Raw genomic sequence first — 22,082 nt, 5'->3', positions numbered from 1 at the left:
AGTTTGATTTATATTACAACTTATGCAGTTTTACAGGGAAGACCACAAAGTGAGAATATTACTTTTTATAAATATATCATTTAATTATTAGTATAATTTGGGCTAAAGTCAGATTAGCCGAGTTCTATTCTGATAGTATGAGATAAGGCAGGGGCACGGGCTGTTCCCTAAATGCCACTTAACCTTACAGCAGTGGGATAGTCAGGTATGGTGCTACCCCAAAATAGTGGAGAATAAATGTGGGAAATTTTTAAAGTATTTTTCCACATGTTTTTTCTCATTACTATTTCGGAAAAAGATTTTTGTAAACAGTTATGTCTAGTAAAGAAAAGTCTTTTTTATTGTTACATAATTCATTTTTTATGTGAATTTTTTTTCACGGAAGTTTTTGGCAATACCCTCAAAACAATTTAACAGATATATCCGTCCCTCACCACTGCCACACGATTGCCCTNAAATATTCACTGAGACTTATAAGAGCAATCAATCAAGATCTAAAGACCTAATTAATAATCATTTAGGCTATAAAATAACTATTTCTAGAAAATATGTCTATAATAATGATATTTCTAAATATATTACATATCAGAGTTGTTTTAATGCTGCCATGCACAATTAACAAAGTTTAATCTTCATAAACTGTCAATGAAGTCACCGATTCAATGACTGAAAGACATCAAGTATAAACATTTAAAATGATTTGCAACTTAATATGTTTTTTATTTGGAAGATTTTACTAATTGTATATCTTTTAACCTTTCTGTTTTGCATAATAAAATATTATAAAACCCTTTCATAAATTTAAGGTAACATTAAATTAGCATTACAGGTATGGTAATATATATTGTAATTTCATCAATAATTTCAGTTCATGTTAAATTGATTAAGCTATTAAAGCTTTCTCCAGTAAACCATAATGTTTGAAAGACATTGAAATAACTATTCAGTAAATTACGAAGTCATAATGAATCTTTACACAATTTGAAGATGATAGATTAGTTAGTATTCTGTATTACTCAATGTAATTCTTTGATGACAAGCTATGTATATATAATGATTTCTTATATTCTATAAAATTAAATTGCAGAACATGTTTAGTGTTAAACATTAAACATAGAAGCCTCAAAGATGTATAAATAAATTTTTATGTCTTTGAGGCTCCTATATCAATATACTACATATTTACAAAGCAGTTGATAACTTCACAACAATCAGTTTTTACTATTTATCTCATAGACATTAATGCTTTACTCATTAATATAAATCAAAAGTAGATTTATCAAAAAAGAACAATAAATTTATTAAAAAATCAATATGCAAATAGGTAAGTTGCTAGATTTACTAATTTACACTTGTGACTTGCTTTGTTATTGTTTATTATGTGTATGACATGATATTTATAACATATCATAAATATTTTTTCTCTACATATATTGAAATATTAATTTTTTACAAAGAAAAAAAATGGTTAGATTCAATATGAAAACCTGTTTACGTGTTGTCCACTTGCTCTCAAACATCAGTTCTTAACACTCAGCCAAATCTAAAATTCTATTCACTCTAGCATCTTACATAATGTACACATTGGTGGAAAACATTCAATTGATTATAGAAGTCAAGGTTTATGGATATCATAAAACACAATGCATTAGCTTGATATTTAGAGAGTCATTTTGAAGTCTTTGTAGATAGTTTGCCAACATAATAGATCTATTTACTGTAAAGACTTTAATTCAAACACAATAAATGCTGCTAAATAACAATTATAATCAATAAAATGCATTTAATCAAGCAAAGAAAAGATTTGCAAACATAAATCTAATATTTATAATATAATATCTTACTACTATTATAAAAATTGAAGTCAAATATGAAACACTAAGTTATGTAGAAAACAGCAGTAAATGTTACTATAAAAGCCATAAAAAAGGTATAATATCTATAAATCAATCTTTAATTAAAATATACAATTTCATAATAATGCTTTTAAGTTATTAATAAAAAAGAAAATATACGGTTTGCTATCTTGCATGCCAACCTTAAGTGGCAATTATGCTAATCACCACATGGTACCAATTTTAGTATGGCATATGCAGTGAAATGAATGGAATCAAATTTGCACAATAAAAGATAAAATATCTATGTTTATAATATTTTAAAATGCTTTAATTTTTTATTTGACAAATCAATAAAAACATATATTCATTATTTTTCATCATTAGAGCACAGAATGTATGTTAGTATTGTAATTTTTTAAGATATTTCAAATAATTAGTTACTAGGACCGTTTAAAGTTCTGCCATTAAAATTAATTTTACAATATAACAATTTATATCTTTTACATAAATTCTTTTATCTCATTTTATTGATTTGTCCATTAACATATTTATAAAATTTCAATAAATATTGACATTTTATAAATATGTTAATGGACAAATCAATATAGCAATTTTACAAATTTGTTTAGTTTTTTCCCTCATAAGAATATTATGCATAAATTTCAAGTATTTTTTAGATTTTAATTTATTTTATTGATTATTAAAAAAATCTATATTAATATAATAATGCTTCAAATCAGTTTCACAAAAAACAAACATTTGAAATTCTATAAAAATATTAAAAAAATTAATTTTCAATAAATTTTATATTAAAAAATTTAAACAAAAAAACCAAATGCTTGATTTACAGTTTCAAACTGATAAAACTGTACCTGAATATGTTTATCTTGATATTAAACAGCATCTGAATTTCTACCTTGGGCAAATTCATTCCTTCCTTAGGCAATTTATAGTGGCTCTAAGCTCCCTATTTGGCCACCATATCTATGTAATCCTTAGTGCAGAAATTCATTCGACACAGCTTGACATGCAGATATACTCTTCATCTCAAGCCCTCCACCTAGTTCCAGCCTTTGAGTAGCTGGATTACAGGAACCAAATCAGACCAGACTTCAAAATCCAATCTGATGCTGAGATCAAAGTTCCAAAATATTTATTATTAATTTTTTGTCTGACTTCTTAAAAGTTAGCAGATATTTAATCATTATTATAAGTATTAAATCAAAATTCGAAATAAAACAAAAATGTTATTCTACATATTCAACTATTCTGTTATCACATTAGATAGCAATGATTTAATTCTAAACTGTGGGGTCATTAAATGTTTATACAGAAGAAAGCATTCTAAGTTAAATATATTAAGTTTATATAAATTAGAAAGCAACATAAGAATATTTTCATAAAACTTTTAAGTTACAAATCAAGAATTACTGTTATCCAATCTTAAAATAACTTACAAAGGATCAGAATTATCATGATCTCTATATTTATACCTGTAAAGAGTACAGTACTATCTGATCACACTGATAACAAATAAGTAAAATGCCATCTTTCTACAAGAATTTATATTAGGAACAATCTATTTGAATTACATNAATGTCTATTGAAAATTATTACTCAGGACGATGAAGATAATAAGTTTCCCAATTGTTCAACAAGTGTGAATGTATGTTATTTATAAAAAAAATTAAAAATAAAACTAAGAAAAGAAAGGGAGAAAGGAAAAAAAAAAAAAAAAAAAAGAGAGAGAGAAAGAAAGCTTCTCTAATCAATCTGCATTGTATTAAAAGTCTTTCCTGGCTTCAGGTGTACCTGTAAAATGAACGGGTATGGTCGTTGCTAACTACCTATTCACACGTGTGGTTATTGTTTCCAGCAGTAACGTGGGGGCAAGCAGAAGGGAAGTGAGCAGGTGTGCCACGGACCGTAACCTATCCACGCAGACGTCCAGGGGTTAACATTTCGCTGGCTCACTTCTGTGAAACGAGAGTTTCTACAGCCTATTATATTATTCGATCCGCTACGCTATGTTTACAAAAGTTATTAATCAATATTGTTTATAAACAATAAAAATATATATGAGAATAGAACAGACTTACAATGACTATAAAAGTATTAATCTAACAATTACAATAGTCTGAATTATATAAATTTTTATGCTTGAGAAGCAAAAAACCATTATGGATCTTATAAATAATATATACTTCTTTTCATATAACAACATATGAGATTTATAGAATCAACAGTAAAAATGTCAACTGCAACATAAAACCACAAACACACAAAGTTTTCAGGAAATTAATTTTTGTTATCCAAACGTAAGTAAGCGACAATAAATATATTAATTATAAAATAGCACTCTCCAATTAATTCTTATACCAATAATTGGTTAATCTTCTAAAATGCAAACTTTGATCGATCCTTTCATTTACATTATTGCTTTCCAGCAAACCCATTTTAAAACTTAATACGTGTAACGATACAGTATTACTTTCGCTACAATAAATTATTACGAGATTGAACAATACAGAAATAAAACTAACTACGATTTGAAGACTCCCAAGAGAGATATTTAACAAGACAATAAAAATTAAAAATAAAATTTAAAAAAAGCTATATGAATAAAATTTNTAAAAATATTAAAAAAATTAATTTTCAATAAATTTTATATTAAAAAATTTAAACAAAAAAACCAAATGCTTGATTTACAGTTTCAAACTGATAAAACTGTACCTGAATATGTTTATCTTGATATTAAACAGCATCTGAATTTCTACCTTGGGCAAATTCATTCCTTCCTTAGGCAATTTATAGTGGCTCTAAGCTCCCTATTTGGCCACCATATCTATGTAATCCTTAGTGCAGAAATTCATTCGACACAGCTTGACATGCAGATATACTCTTCATCTCAAGCCCTCCACCTAGTTCCAGCCTTTGAGTAGCTGGATTACAGGAACCAAATCAGACCAGACTTCAAAATCCAATCTGATGCTGAGATCAAAGTTCCAAAATATTTATTATTAATTTTTTGTCTGACTTCTTAAAAGTTAGCAGATATTTAATCATTATTATAAGTATTAAATCAAAATTCGAAATAAAACAAAAATGTTATTCTACATATTCAACTATTCTGTTATCACATTAGATAGCAATGATTTAATTCTAAACTGTGGGGTCATTAAATGTTTATACAGAAGAAAGCATTCTAAGTTAAATATATTAAGTTTATATAAATTAGAAAGCAACATAAGAATATTTTCATAAAACTTTTAAGTTACAAATCAAGAATTACTGTTATCCAATCTTAAAATAACTTACAAAGGATCAGAATTATCATGATCTCTATATTTATACCTGTAAAGAGTACAGTACTATCTGATCACACTGATAACAAATAAGTAAAATGCCATCTTTCTACAAGAATTTATATTAGGAACAATCTATTTGAATTACATTTCTGTGATCCTATCAAAAGCCAAACTAAACATGGCTCATTTACAGTTCAAATTAAACTAGGATTGCATTCATTGTTTTAAACACCTAGAAATTGATCTGAGCAAGATTTATGCTTATATCTACAGTTTATTTAGTGTGTTTCAAAAATGAGACTGTATTTCATTTACTGGCTGATTTTGGAAACTCTGATTCCTTTCAAACTTTGCTCCAGAACAACTTGAGTTTGTGCATGTTCCCAGCCAGACAATTGTGTTTACAAATATACAAATAAATATAGAGCTGTTTAACTGGATTTTAAACTCACTTTCACATTAAACTGTTTAAAACTCAGGGAATTTAGAGCAAAAATACAGTGATGTGTTTCTTTACACTTGAAAACAGAACAATAATTTGTAGTATTATTTAAATTATTATTATGCAATGGGCAAGCACTATGGCATATTACAATATCACCATTTAACTTATACTTTATACAATACAATAAACTCAGTTTTTCAATGTTAAATAAATAGCTTTTAAATTTTTGCTGTTATTAGAACAAAAACAACTTGATTTGGTAATGTAATATATTTGATGTTGAGTACCAAGAAATTGTTTAATTATCTTATACTTATTACATATCACTTTAAAAAATTTACTATTGGAATTTTAAATATTTAGTTTTATTTCCTCCCTCATTTCAAAATTTTTTTGTTTATAACATATAATTTAATAATTTTGATATATTCATCAATATATGATTTTCATAACATCTATGAAATATACATATTATAAGAAAATTGTAAATCAGCAAAACACATCAGAGTTGATTACATGAGTATTAATTTATGAAAAAGAAAAACTTTCAACTTAGATTAATGTGATAATAATAATGAAATTTTTTCTTGTCATTTTTCATTCACTTCAAGTTGTTAAATTTTAAATAATTTGCATATTTATCTTTGCACATACCAATACACCTCCCAGTTTCTGCCTAAAGCTATATGAATGATATCCTGTACAAGATTGAAATCCTGTTTTGAAATCAAGATAGCCGGCTCTTGTTAAAGAATTAATTAAGATCTAGCTGAAAATAACCAAAGAAATGAGTACAGATTAGTGATTATCTCCATCCATTCTTTGGTTCTTTCTAGCGATACTTTAATTAATCCTATTTTTTTAAAAAGAACTGAATGTAATGTTCTCAACTTTTCAACACATAAATAGCCATTATCTTTATCACCATCAGCTTACATAAATATTTTTTAAATCAGTTTAGAAGTACAATAATTATAATTATCATCAGAATTAATATGTTAGTCTACTTGTAAAATTCTGAAATGTAAAGAGAAATCTTAAATCCTCATCTTCAGACTGTTCCTGTATATGACACCTTTAATTACAAATTTAGTTAATGATAGTAATATTCCTAGTGTTAAGACTTTGTATTATACATTTTTGCATAATTACAATGACAAAATATTTGCTTTTTTTATTAGTATTATGAGCATTGAAACTTTCCATGTTATATGGGAGATAGAAATTCAATTGTACTTTGATTATCAGTCAGAATTTTATCAAAATCTGTTAAACCAAGTTCTGATATATAAAAAAACTTTTTTCCAGAAAATTGGATACAAATTTCTTTCTTTAATATACAGAACAAAATCCATAAAAGGATATTAAAAATTAAAAAAAAAATTCAATATGTTTAAGAAAATGATTTTTGTCTACACTAGATTATAATATTTTGAGAACAAAATCACTTTTACAACATCTTTAAACATTGTCGAACAATGGAAAATTACAGTAGAAAGGTCACATATTGTTTCCGATATCTATTCTTTGACTATATACTCTGTCTCTGATCATTATTATTTATTCATTATTGAAATATTTCTGTATTATTTTTTTACACTTAAATATATTTATTATGCATGAAAACAATGCTGCTTTATTAATATAAAACATTAAATTTATTTTAATATCTTTTATCAGTATATAGCTATAAAAACTATCAATTATCTATCTTAAGACATATTGGTCTGTTCAGAGTACACCATGTTCCACAATTAGCCTTGTAATTAACTACAAACTAAACAGCTTGTATTATAATGAGCTAAACATCTTGTTACCTGACAACATTTGGTGATTAATATTAAAAAAAATAAAATTTTTTTACTTTTATATAATTCTATACTTACAGTTAGAGTTAAAATTGATTAAAGAATTATTTGATAACTGAAGTTTTATTAACTTTTTTCCCAGCTAAAAATAAAAACAGTTTTAAAATATTCTATTAACAACATTCAATTTCATATCTTTGAGTTTGGACGAACCATTACTATTCAATTCAATATCCCAAGTAGACTTTGCAGACACTGCAAAATCTATTTGGCATATTGAATTGTACTATGCTGTAAAGTCTACACAGCTCAAGGATATAAAAAAATAAAAAAAACCATCCCATTACCAGAAATTGAAACCACACTTCCTAAAGCTAGTTGCAATAATAACTTGGTTCATTGTGGCTTCCATGAAATGTAAAATCACAATGATATTTTACTTCATATTTTACATAAACATCTATAACAACTATTCATATAAATTCATAATTTCTATTTAAATTTTGATTAATATTCAAAAATTATAAAAATTAAGCATAAAATTTTGTAGAAACACACTATTTTTCATTTTCACTTCATTTTCAAATGCTGTTTAACATAAAGAATCATTATCATCATCAATTTATTGAGTAAATGCGAAACTAGCTTTCAGCTCATCATCTCTGAAAAATGCTCTTATCTAAATAATTCAGGTTTCCAAGCAATTTCAACTCACTTTTGGTAACTTAGCCTCATTTCACTAAGCATTAATTTATAAATATGATAATATTATAAAGTGCCAATGCTATTTCTTTCTATGTTTAGATTGTGCAAAAGCTCAATAAATTTTAAGAGAAATTGTTTATTTGTGTCCAAACAAGTATTGGATTTGCAATAGATTTTGCAATAATGAACTGATGCTTATTTGTTTGTTATAGTAGTCAGTGTAGTTTGTTACATAAATTAATCATTAACATTCAGATACCAATCATTTAAAATGAGATCTACAGAACAAATAAATTCAAACAATCTCTTTGCAATTGTGCATTAAAATATTTTAAAAACAACCAATTTCAGCCTAGTGAGTTAAAAATAAATTTTTAAGTAGCAAAATTCATAAGAATAATAATACAATTTCAAAGTAATAATCCTTATTGATTCAACCTGGTTCAAGCTATGTATTATGACTGATTATAAATAAAATAATAAATTTCTAGATAAATAATGATCTTGATACTCAATATAAATTAAGAAGTGAAATTTCTAACATTTTTTTTAAATGGGTCATGTTTAATCTGATCAAGCTGGTTGTACAGTGAGTGAATAATTAATTGATAATTCTACAAGAAAAAAACTTTATTGGAGGCAAACATTAAAAACTTGCTCTGCAAGTATCATTTGATTTTCCAATTGAACAGAGGATTAATATACTTCTGACTAATTGTAATTCTTTTCTTTTTTTTTTTTGTATTAAGACTTTTATGATTAGCAATTTGTTAACTATAATCAAATTGCAGAGTATATTCTCAGAAAATATGAATATTTAATGATTTTTTAATTGTATGTAAATAATCTTTTAATATCTACCAACTGATTGATGCAGGCGACTACTTGCCACGGTGCCCTAAAACTATAATATAAATCCAATATCTTGGCATCTTACATTACAAACAAAGGGAGTTAATCAAATTATTAGTGGTTGAATCATCAATTTAAAAAATTTAAAACATTTTATGATTTAATATCAACAACATCATTTTAAAAAGTATTTTCTATAAACTTCTATTTTGAAATATTTTCTCAACTCAAAATAAAAAAAGCTCAGAAATAAATGTCAGTTCTTTCCTCTAAAACCCAAAGTATTAACATTCTCTACAACTCTTATTTCATCAGTTTATTTACATAGAAGTATATCATCAATTTGCTGCTTTAACATAACTGAATATCTTGAATTTTTACAATTTCAAGTTTGTTATGTCATAGTTAAATACCACACTTACTATCATCTATATTTCAATGTTAAGAACTGAAATAATTGCTTTATGATTAATTTTATACAAAGAATATAATTAATTGCATCATTAAAACATATGTAAGTTAAATTATCAGTAGTTGAATTTCAGACATTTCAAAGCATGCAACATTCCCACAGACAAATCACACATTCAATTTATGTCCTTTATTTATATATTAATTTCATATATAGAATAAGACAACAAGTAAAAAGTTATTATAGATGCTACATTTGATATCAGAAAATCAATATAGATAGCACACTTAAAGAATATCGATTCATTTTGATAATTATTATAAATACTAAGTGATCTTTATCAAGTGGATAGACCTCTAAACTTTATTAATGATAAACTGCAGATATTTCTGTAGGTTTGCCAAGATATATCCATTAAAATGCAGATATACAAATCAATAACTTGATCACGAAAGAGAAATATCACCATAAATCTGGCTATAAAACTCACACTGGAGTTAAAATATAATTTATTTCCACTAATGAATACAAACCACAAATTGCTTTAAGTAATAAAGAACACAGAAGAAGAAAAAGTTTTTATCAGCTTTATCACAGACTTTGATACTGTTATCAATAAGTTGACATATCACAATTCTTATATAAGATAAACATTTAATATTTACGTAGATATGATTATTTCATCTTACTCCTGTTCTAATCTTGTATATCAATTTCTTAATGAGAAATAAATTCAACAAGAAAATTATCTAAAGTAAACATATTGACTAAATCTGTTTGAACTCTAACAAAGTTAACTTTATTCTTATTTTAAGTTATGATGATTAATAAATGCTTTCATCAACCATCTATGGGACCACTTCAAAATTTTCATTTCTTTCCTTTCTACACTTGTATCTTCCTGTCTTCCTACTTTTTTCTTTTTGTTGGAATTAACCTGTCATTCTTTCTCTTCCAATCCTACTCCTCTCATATCTCCCTCTCAGGAGCAGATTTAGCTCTGTTGTGGCTTTAAACTTTAACATATAAGAGGCCTTTCCTCCTATATTAAATAATATGGCAATAAATTTAAATAATAAGCTTCTTAAACTGGAATATAATTTATAGTTCTAGCATGTTCAAGCAATAACTTTTTATTTAACAAATGTTTTTGGCTATCTGAGTAGCCAAGGATGGCTACTAAGATAAACTGGCTAGAACACTTTAAATAAATTTAAATGCAAATCTATATGCTGAAACCAATTTAGTTTGCATAAACCTAACTTTGCTCCTTTCCTTGCATAACTGTGTGTTTCTTAAATGCTAGACATCTTAGTTTTTCCATTAATGCTTTTTGAATACTTTGTCCATTGAGCAGAAGTAAGGGGTCAATAAAACTAATATAACATTTTTAATAGTTTGTTAATCAATTTATTTTTGTATTCAATAAAAGCATTAAAAAAACTATTTTACTAACATACCTATCACTGATATACCAAATTTACAGAAAATGATACAATANGATTGTCATTAGTAATTAAAAGAAAAAAAAAACATTTTAGTACATTCTCCATCCATTCATCCACGAATTTTCAAAGAATATCTCTCACCTCACTCCTAAAAATTCTAATTTTCAAGAGTTTTAGACACACATAATCATGAATCCAGAAATTGTGAAATAAACAAAAATATTAGCATATTTGTAATTTTATCATTAAAACATAACAAAATTAATCATTACAATGATTTAAATATTAAACCAGAAATCTCTTATAAAATAGAAATCCTATGCAAATACAAAACAAATAGTCTTATTAAGAATGTATCAACCTTATTACAGGAACTCCTCGAAAGTAAATCCACTTTAAACTATTTTTCTTTGAGTGAAAACTTTTTATAAAGCCCTAGTCATTCTGCACAAACAGCCTGAGATAACTAGAACCAAAAAACATTAAGATTCAAAAAGAGATTTTCTCACTGACTTCTGATGACAGGTGTATCAGGACCATCACATTGGCTAACCTATCACACAATTAAATATCCTAATAATGCAATCATTACATATAAACAGAGGATATAAAATAGTATTTCCACTTCATTGCTTTTCTTGTAAAAGCTTTATATAAATTTAAACCTTTATTTTATATATTTGATAATTTTTCCATATTATATTAAAAGTTTGTCTTTCTTCCAAGCTTAAATATGTATAAATTAAAAATCAGATAAGCAGATATACACAAAAATTAAAGAACTCTTCACTAAATGCAATATTTGAACATCTCAATTTGATACGATATTTGTAGGCTTCTTGATTGATCGTCAACAAAAACAAAAGAGTGGATAATGAAAAAAGGTATATGTATTCAAAAAACTAAAAATGATAATAGTGTTAATTACTCGGCACTTAAAGTTTGTCATCTATTTTAATGTAATTCACAGATTTCTATTAAAGATATAAACAAATCAAAAGCTTCTAAACAAAAAAAAATTAAAAAATAACTAACTTGAAATCATTTTAAAAAAGTGCATTTTCCCCCTGGTCAATAAAAAATTTATAATTGATGCCGTTGCTGTTTTTATTAATTAATGCCACAGTTCATTGTATTATTCATAGTCTCTGTCTTCATTAAAGTAATCTTCTAAATATTTTATTAAGTGTAGTGCAATACTTTAAACGATTCAAACAAAATATTTAAGTACCCATTCAGATACAGAACTAGAAATGAGTACAATTTTAATTTACACCATGCAATAACTTGCAGATAAAAAGAAAAACAAGTTAGAAAGAAAAGAGATTATAAATCTATATTATCATCCAATAATAATCAAATAACTTCCAATACAAATTCTTTTTTTTTATCGCCAACTTATCAGTAACTAGTTTCCGAGGTACTATCAAAGCCCTTGGGCATCTCCCGACAATTGGATTTAAATTGCTAGTTTGGCCTTGATCAAAATACTTGACTGCGTAACAAAAACTCTTCGCTTAATATTATAGCTTTAATCAATAGGAGAGCTCATAACAAGTTCTTTAAAGTTCATAATAAAACTAACTACGATTTGAAGACTCCCAAGAGAGATATTTAACAAGACAATAAAAATTAAAAATAAAATTTAAAAAAAGCTATATGAATAAAATTTTAAATTACTCTCTTATTTTTCTTCATTCTCTCTCTCTTTGTATTTATTCTATTACCTTATAAATTTTTCATTGCAGTTTATTCCTGACATTTGTAATACTTGCATGATTTACATTTTAAATTACTATTATTGCTTCCGAATGAATCGTCATTTATTGGTAGCCAAAGAAACAGAGAAATAACAAACTGAGAAAGTCATTTCACTAATTAATATTTATATATTTTATTTCCCAGGTAAAAGATTTGTCATTGATAGTTTTGGGTCAAATTAACACTTCTCACTTTTATAGTTTCTTGAAACAGCAAAAAATTTAAATTAAACTATTACAATTTTGCTTTTATATCATAAATTTGCAATATGTTTTGAATAAATGAAAATATTTGTTAACAGATTACAAATTTCTTCATCCATAGTCTTTGTAAAAGGCAAAATAAACTCCATTGATAATTGTTACAAACTCTAAACAGTAAAAACATTGTTAACATCACATTAAAATTGTTTTGTTAAACTCTTCATATACAAATCACACAATAAACATTTTAAATCTTTAATTATACAGTAACAATATTTAACATTATTTAGTCCAAAATAATTATTTAGCATTCAATTTTCTAATGATTCTAACAATAAATCATTATATAAACTCTAATAATGTAATTTATTCATCTGAGTATTTGTCATTTGATATGTAATTAACTTTAATTAAATTACAATTGTATCTCATAACTTTATATATTGATTGTCATTAGTAATTAAAAGAAAAAAAAAACATTNTTATCCAAACGTAAGTAAGCGACAATAAATATATTAATTATAAAATAGCACTCTCCAATTAATTCTTATACCAATAATTGGTTAATCTTCTAAAATGCAAACTTTGATCGATCCTTTCATTTACATTATTGCTTTCCAGCAAACCCATTTTAAAACTTAATACGTGTAACGATACAGTATTACTTTCGCTACAATAAATTATTACGAGATTGAACAATACAGAAATGCTTTGTTTATTCTATATATTTTATATAATAATGATTTGTTTGTTCTGCACCTTCTAAATTTTAATATCGTTGAAAGGAAAAAAATTTTTCCCTGACCGGCGCGAAAAAAGAGAAGAAAAAAGACTTAATCCCATTTAATAGTTCGAACATATTTGAATAAAACAATATTTTAAATGCTACGAACTAAATCATTTAAACAGTTTAAATTAATGGTGTTTTAACAAAATTTCATTACTTTAATAAGATTTAAAAAATTTGCAATAAAATTAAATCTTTAAAGAACCTCCTTTCTGTGAATATTTTCTATAAAATAATTGAATTTTCCTTTAAAAAAAACAAAAAGATTACTTTATGTGCTGTTTAAAACACATTCTCTACACATCAAGAGATTTTAAAAACCTCAATTTTTAATATATTACTCATACTCAAATGTTTTATAACTTATATAAAACTTTTATTTCTTTTTAAAAAACTTTCTTAATCATTTAAATATTAAATTAATATTTAGATAAATGTTTCATCATAACTAATAATTATACACTTCAATACCAATATACTAATTTTCTAGGTGCTCAGCTTTTTTATTTTTTGCTCTATTAAACAACAGATGTTTGAAAATTATAATCATCTTAAACATTCATGTAGTTAGATACATCAGTTTAGATCATTTTATAGCTATGTATGCATATAATTATAATATGAATTTTATCAATTTACTGTTTTAACCTTTACTTCTATCTCACAAAATAGTCATATTTTATATTCTTGAATAATTTTTTAAAATATTAAACATTTCTTTTTCATATATTCTAAGAGTTTAATAATATTAACTACTATTATGTAGTAATAATATATACTTTATTGCTCTACCTTTTTTCCAGAAATCTGCCTCTCTCAAACCACTTAAGTGGATTGAATGGATGTCATTTAGCTGAGATATTCTGTTTAGAAAGTAGAACAGTAGTATATAGTTTCTGTAACTTCTATCCTAGTTTTTGACAATAGTTAAGAAAAAACTTCAGTTATTAAGCAAAACAATCGCCAATCGGAAGTATTTCAAATTACAAGCTTTTTATATAAAGGTGCATGATTCACTCTCATGCATACATATTACATAAAGGATAAATTAATCTCTTTATGCCTCAGAGAGGGGAAAAAATAAGCCATCCCTGCACCAGACTCTTGATTAACTATTATTATATCTGTAAAACTGTGGCAGGACAGAGATAATAATTACATTTATCAACAGATCATAATCAGCAATTTAAATTCATCCGTTACAATAATAAAATTACCTATTCATACTTCTTTAATCAAGATGCAAATGTCTATTGAAAATTATTACTCAGGACGATGAAGATAATAAGTTTCCCAATTGTTCAACAAGTGTGAATGTATGTTATTTATAAAAAAAATTAAAAATAAAACTAAGAAAAGAAAGGGAGAAAGGTAAAAAAAAAAAAAAAAAAAGAGAGAGAGAAAGAAAGCTTCTCTAATCAATCTGCATTGTATTAAAAGTCTTTCCTGGCTTCAGGTGTACCTGTAAAATGAACGGGTATGGTCGTTGCTAACTACCTATTCACACGTGTGGTTATTGTTTCCAGCAGTAACGTGGGGGCAAGCAGAAGGGAAGTGAGCAGGTGTGCCACGGACCGTAACCTATCCACGCAGACGTCCAGGGGTTAACATTTCGCTGGCTCACTTCTGTGAAACGAGAGTTTCTACAGCCTATTATATTATTCGATCCGCTACGCTAACTCATCAAACTGCTTAATACCCGTCTCCGCTATAATTAACAACTATTCTTAAATCACTGTTTCTCTCTGCAGCGATGGTATGTGCGGTATTCGATGATGTTGAGTCGACACACATCATCATCACTCCTGGCTATTTATTTAACTGGCAAACGAGTCGAAATGATCGACGTTGTTGGGCTTTACGGAATTTATAACTAAATAACACTTAAGTTTCTATTCTTGATATCTATTCCATCACTAACTAAACATGTTTCTATAGAGTTTCTATGGGGAAAAATATGATAAAAATTATATATTTATGCGTATAAAAAAACCGAATCCTGTCGGTGTAACAGTTGGATGATTTCACATACTTCCTGCAGGCTACTATAACGTCAATCTATTTTCTGTCTAATACGATAATATGACCTAAACGACGGGAAGTCGTCCAGGTGACCTTTTTTTTTCCCTCTGCAACCGGTACAAAGTGAATAGAAGTCATTTAGAGATAGGAGCTAAAAGGGATTCTCACAAAACGACAGCGTAAACGGCTTGAGAAAACAACAGTCACAAACCATTTACTCTATCTGCAAATACGTTAAATCGAACAAACAAGATACAATAATTAATATAAAGTATTCAGTGAAGTCATTCTCACCCTTAAACGATCGATATCTTCAAGCACACTTAACTGATACATCCAGAATAACGTTACAAATCTTTTAAAATGGTTAAAGTATCACTTAAACCAATTCGAAGGGAGAAAAAAAATCTTTTCTTCCTTTACTTCTGAAGCACATGGCCGCATTCTCGCGGCAAAAAGTACATCATACGCAACGCCAAAACGGCAAGAAATAAAAGTAATAAAAAATAATAAAATACATTTTTTAAAAGTAAAAATGTTTAAAATTTTATTTCTTAATAAAAATAAACACTTCAAAAAATAATAATACTCAATTAATAATTGTTTATATTCTAGAATACATTGACTTAAATTAAATATTTGAGAAAATAATATTATATATATAAGTGCCATTAAATAAACACTCGAATTGCACTTTTACAATAGGGAACAATAGCGTACAAAAGCCACTCTACCGGGTATCAGGTTCATTGCTTCAATTTGTCTTGTAAGATAAGCAAAATAAACAAAAAAAAAGTTTAATGCGAAAACGTCCTTGATTGTTATCCTATACGGGAATTCCGGTTTAGACACTATAAATATGTCGAAAGTTTTTAAAATGGGATATTAGGTGGTTCGAATCTCTTTATCACCGACACGATTTGTCATAATAGATTCGGTACACATTTTAACGCCTCGCAACGTGATTTACAATCGTGACAAGCAAGAAATTACCATAAAGTGCTAAACAGTTGAAAACAAAGCAAAGTCTTCGGGCGAAAAACGAATTCGAACCCATTTAAACCGGTTAACGATGCGTAAAGCATGTTCTATTATCTGTTAAATACATAGATGAAAAGCCACGTGAGTGGTTCGAACCCGAATTAAAAATATGTGTTTGAAATAAACTAAACTTGTAAAAGATGTCCATAATCATTCCAGGAAATGCCACTTTTTCGAAACTCGACATCCTTCTTTTTAAAATAATAATAATAATAATAATGCCATATTATGACAACAACGTTTAATAAGATAATTACCCATTTATGTTTCATTAGTTACGAGTCTTGCCATGCTTAAAACACGAGAAAGAGAGAGAAAAAAGAAGGTAGCTAAAGATATTGATAGTAAGATTTCCTTTTATGCATTAAACCGGTTATGGTTGTGATATATATTAGTCACGACTTCATTAGTCGCGTTCGAAAATTGTAAGATATTTGTATCCCACACTTTCGATGGTTAAGCATTGTACATGTACATCTCATTACTCGATGTTACCAATTGCCATCTACTCATTTAGTCTCCAATTACTACATAGAGCTGCCTTCAAGGAATTAATATCAAGAGTGATTAGAAATAATCAGTTTAATTATGGCTTGATAAGTCACATCCTTTCTTTTGTTATTTTTAGAATGTTTTAATTTTATGAAGTTTGGGTGTTTCCCATACTTAAATTAGTGGTATAAATTAACTACTAGTTATCACATTATCCGTTCAAGAAGAGGGGAAAAAAGAAGATAACGAAAAACAAATGATACATGCTTGAAGCGAATAAAAATAACGTTTACGAAGCTATTTAGACAGGTTAAAATGCCCTTAAAAATTCATTTAGTGGCTAAGAAATAATTATAATTAAGCGGTTTAATTGTAATTATATTTTTATGCACCATTTTGAATGATGTTATAAGAGAGTAACGTGTGTTCGGTAGATAGAAGAGAATACATAAAAACGTCACGTTCACATGAATAAAAAAAAATGGTTACCAGAAAAAAACCGCATCAATATAGAAAATTATTCATGGGTTTGCATGTGTATTATAAGTGAAAATTAAGTATCTTCCGCTAGTATTTTGCAAACATACATGCTATGAATAATTATGAACGCTCGCTTAACGTACAAGTGTTGCAACCACATATAAACAGGTTATTAATTTTTACAAATGTTATAAAACTCTTAGGCAATATATAAATATTCAAGAATTTCACAATTTCACGCGTAAAACCCTCCCAAAAAATCACACACAACAAATCAAGCAGTCGACTTTAAGAACACACGGTTTACCGCACGTTAAAGCAAAAAAAAAAATAATTCTTTATCGATCCCGATAATTTTCAATTAATTAAATATTCAAATTATGTGGTATGCAATCGACGAATATCTTATATACGAGTATATACTGTATTTATATACTGTATATGTTACGTTTACACGTACAGTACGTGTATCGAACAACTGTTCCCAATTGTCTTATCCTATTGTTGACCCGCACACAAATTACAACCCTTACTAACCAGTAATTGCTAAGAGGAAAAATAATAATAAAAATACCAAATATACAGTAACGCTTAACCGATTTCCCAGTAAGATTAAACGCGTTGGGTTTTGAAACGACGCGTTAAAAATAAATAATAAATTTAAAAAAAAAAAAAAACTTAAATGTACCGAAAATAATAAAAAGTCGAAGCGAAAAAATCGTGACGTATCCGTTAGACCACGTGTCGACAGTTTACCAAAGGAGACGATGGTAAGCGAGCGGCCATGTTGGCAACCTCTGATAAAAAGTGGCGTTTAAGCCGCCAACAACCCGTAAGCCAATCAAGTTAGGCGATCGAACCCGGTACCGATCACTTATGGAAGCGTTTTAGTTGCGTAACACACCCCCGAACGGCCGTGTGTGGCTTAAAGACCCGTTTTGTGTAGCCGAGCCACAGATCGGATGGAGCGAGAACGGGCGGGCAGAAACGCATAGGAGATGGTAATTTAGTAATTAAGACGGGGGCAACTTACCGGATGGCGAGCTGGATACATGGCGGAGGACCTAATATGGCATCCGAGTTTTCGCTACTACATGGACACGATACTTCTTTGTTCGCTAGGAAACGACGCCGTCTTTCTGTTGTTGGTGACGTCGGCCGCCCTTACAAAGGGATTGCTGGTTGATGCTACTCCAACTAGGCACAGCAGTCAACTACTGACAATGAAAAGCTCTCCGATTGCAACGAGCTGTAGCGTGACTCGGCAAACCAATGACAATAGGCAGAACTTTTTTAGCCGGCGGGAAAGCTGCTGCTCCTTCCTATCGCTTTCACGTTTCTTAGTAATAACAGGGCGCAAGTACTGTCCTCGGTCGGGTTGGTCGGTGGTTCGGGTCCCGACAGCACCGTGTCACTGCACACTATCCATAACGGAGGTGGAAGAAGAGGCTAAAAGTCGTAATAACCCGTAGCTTGTTGGATGCTGTAGAAGACCAGATACAAACCATCCGAGCCTGTACGACAAGAGCGATTGCGGATATGCCCTCACCATATACGGAACGTTCAGATTGGCTTAATCAACAAACATGACTGTTCTCTCTCTTCACCGGAGTGTACCACGTGGTACGGGCACAGACACATCATCCGGCCAGGGCTCGGTTGACCAATAAGGTTGCACAACCCCGCAAGCTCCGCCCGAACGGTCTACGTTTAGTATTTAACTAACCTCCTTGACAGCCAGCCATCAAAACCACGTGGTGTGCGGCGGTGCTGTCCTTGCTGTTAATGTGATTCAAACACTTGGCGGGGGAGCAGCCAAGCGATCACCCCGGAGAGCTGGATAATTATACAGGGCTTGATGTTGCTTTTGATGAGCACTTGAGCGTGTAGTGTTGATGTTGAACAAATGTTCGGAGGCTTGCCTCGTAAGACTTGTTTTTCACGTAGGCGGCCTTTTACACATTCTTGCGTCTTTCGGATAGATTTATTTCACTGCAGGCGCTAAGGAAAATATTATCCTGTCACAAGTGCACTTCACACCCGTTCCCCCTTTTTCCGTGGCTGAGTTTCTCTCTTTTTGTTTCCTCGCCCTTAAACTGCAGCTCGGAAAATCGTGGCGTAAAGACCTCATAAAGTGGAAACTAATCAAAATAAACACGGCTCTCTACGTAATTAGCAGCGTGTCAGGCTCCGACCATCAGGGAGTCCGTAGAGAATCGCTGTAACGACACTATAGGGAGTGTAGGGTTTGTACGGGTAGGGACTTCCCATCGCGCTGGCAAAGAAGTGTGTGTTCCGGTCAGCGAGCACAACTCACCAGGATCTTCCATTAAGACAACAAAAGAATGACATCAATTACGGAAACGGTACAAAAGGAGACTTGGCCAAATCCTCCTGCGTGTAGGAGGGAGTGTTACCGGATTTCTGTTACCATTTATCGATGCCGATATAACTCCCCACCCCTGAGTCAATATCTTCGTTACAAAGTTTTCTTCCCCACTAATCAGATTAGACCCGGAGTGACCCGGACGGCACTCACAGTCGTCGCCACACTGATAGTCGTTGCCGGACCCCCGCGCTAGTCCGACATACCACGTGCTTTTGATGGCAAGCTGTCACCACTCCGCTCGTCCAATCCGGCCGATGTGGGCGGGGACTAGTAAGTGGAGATTAGCAGGCGCCGACGGTTCCTCCCCTTCTGTGTTGTCTCACAAGATGATAGAACTGACGACGCCTAGACGGTTTGCCCTTAAAACTGTTATGTTTCACTAATTGTGAATGAAAAAGTACCCAAACCTGTTCCTTGGCAGCGCTTGGGAAAATTCGTCTTTAATGCGTCTAGTCGCCATCGCCGCGTCGCGTCGCGTCGGATCGCGTCGCTCCCACAATTGTTCCGTTAGCAAAATAATATTAATAATAATAATAGTAAATCTGTTATTAATATCGGAATAGTTATTTGGCTTGTATTAATTTAGCTTATCTGGTGTGTAAACAAATTGCCACAAAGACGAGAAGGGGAGTAGCGTTGGGTGTTGACAATGGCCCAAGTGGCTCGCTTAAGACGGATAGTGGGGTAGGTAGGCAAGGCAAGGACTATAATTAATGTAATTAATGAGAAATACTTGGCAGCCAGTAGCTTCTCCTCTACAACTACCAGCTGGATGTAATCTGATAGGCGCTGCCAACAGCCAAGAATTTCCAGATGAAAGCTATAAGGTCGGACTGTCTAGCACTGACTTTCAAGAGGTGACAAAGAAACCTACCCCAATGCCACTCAGTCAATAGAATTTCAGAAATAGCTTTCTACTACTACTACCACCACTACTACTCGCTCTCCCTCTTCTTCTCTTCCCCCTACTCTCGGTTTTTTCCCCTCTTTATGAACTGTTTCCTTAATTGTTTTGTTTCTAAACTTTTTCTCGGTGTAATTTTACAGTTTTTTTTTTTTTATTCCCGTTAATATTAGAACATCTCTTACGAGCTCCTTTAAACGTTTTTCTTTTTTTTCGCCCCCCTGCGCGTTAATTGCTGTAAGACATGTAAATTGACGACGTCTTTAAGAAACTTATGCGTGTCGTTTCGGGGTTAGAAATTGATAATGAGCCTTCGCTAAGCAACAATTTTGGAGGTGGGCCTGTTGATAATTATACTTTCAAATAGAATTATTCTTTTAGAAAGCCTACAATTTCGCGACTAGAAAAAAAATATGAAAGATTTAAATAATGTAAATTATACAGGTAAGCCTTGCAACAGGCCTTGAAATAGTTTAAATTCAGGAGCAAGAAATGTTTTATTTTTATTTTTTAAAAGGATTTAAAATATTAAAGGCCTTTTATATTATAATTATAATTAAGGCCTTAAGAAAAATGCCTTTTAAGTAGGTATAATGGCTTTCGGAAGGCGTTAATTAGTAAGCTTTTTAAAGCGTGTTTTCGAGAAATTAACACAGACTTAGATTTAATTTAACGGTATTCAGCAACAGGCCTTTAAATCCGAGCTAATGCCCGGCGATTATAAGGCCTGGCCACTATAGAAAAATGGCTGCATGTAATATACATGAACAAGGCGCTCGGAGCGACATCATTCGGCGAAGGGATCATTAAATGATCTATAACGCGAAGGTTAACTTCTCTTTTTAACGCGTAGCGCCATCTATCGAGTAAATTTGCGTCATTTATTTTTTTATTAGCCCACTAATTAACTCGGACAATAAACTTCGAATGCATTCGCCTAAAGAAACATTGAAATAATTTTAAATATAAAAAAAACCAATTAAAATAGGCAAAAACACGCGAAAAAATCAAGGAAGATAAAGGCACGTATATTATAGGCAAGACTTTAATGTGTATTATCTTTAAAGGTAGGCAAAAAAATGCTATTAAAAATTGAAAATTATACGAGTAGAAGGAGAGGGAAAGAATTCTAAAATTACTCTCTTCAAATAAAATATTCTACACTGCTCATGTAGAGGAAGAAGTGG

The 22,082-nt window shown here is 29.7% G+C and overlaps 1 protein-coding gene across 8 annotated transcripts in view; it reads right to left on the bottom strand.

Annotated features, from left to right (window-relative positions):
- Positions 1 to 19,704, bottom strand: part of LOC111627879 (transducin-like enhancer protein 4) — a 161,677-nt gene extending 141,973 nt beyond the window's left edge. For 4 of the 8 annotated variants that reach the window (XM_023371551.1, XM_023371558.1, XM_023371554.1 and 1 more), the window contains exon 1: positions 15,884 to 16,067. In XM_023371551.1, the coding sequence (XP_023227319.1) occupies positions 15,884 to 15,925 (42 nt within the window). In that variant the 5' untranslated portion in view covers positions 15,926 to 16,067. Of the gene's footprint in view, positions 1 to 15,883; positions 16,068 to 18,635 lie in introns of those variants that run through there. The other 4 variants (XM_023371552.1, XM_023371556.1, XM_023371555.1 and 1 more) reach the window with 4 other exon arrangements.
- Between the last annotated feature and the right edge of the window lie 2,378 nt (positions 19,705 to 22,082).

Source organism: Centruroides sculpturatus, unplaced genomic scaffold, assembly GCF_000671375.1.
Source record: "Centruroides sculpturatus isolate CEXI.00-Female unplaced genomic scaffold, Cexi_2.0 scaffold335, whole genome shotgun sequence".
NCBI classification, from domain to species: Eukaryota; Metazoa; Arthropoda; class Arachnida; order Scorpiones; family Buthidae; genus Centruroides; species Centruroides sculpturatus.
Note: the sequence above shows the minus strand (reverse complement) of the source record. Positions and strands in the feature narration are given on the sequence as shown.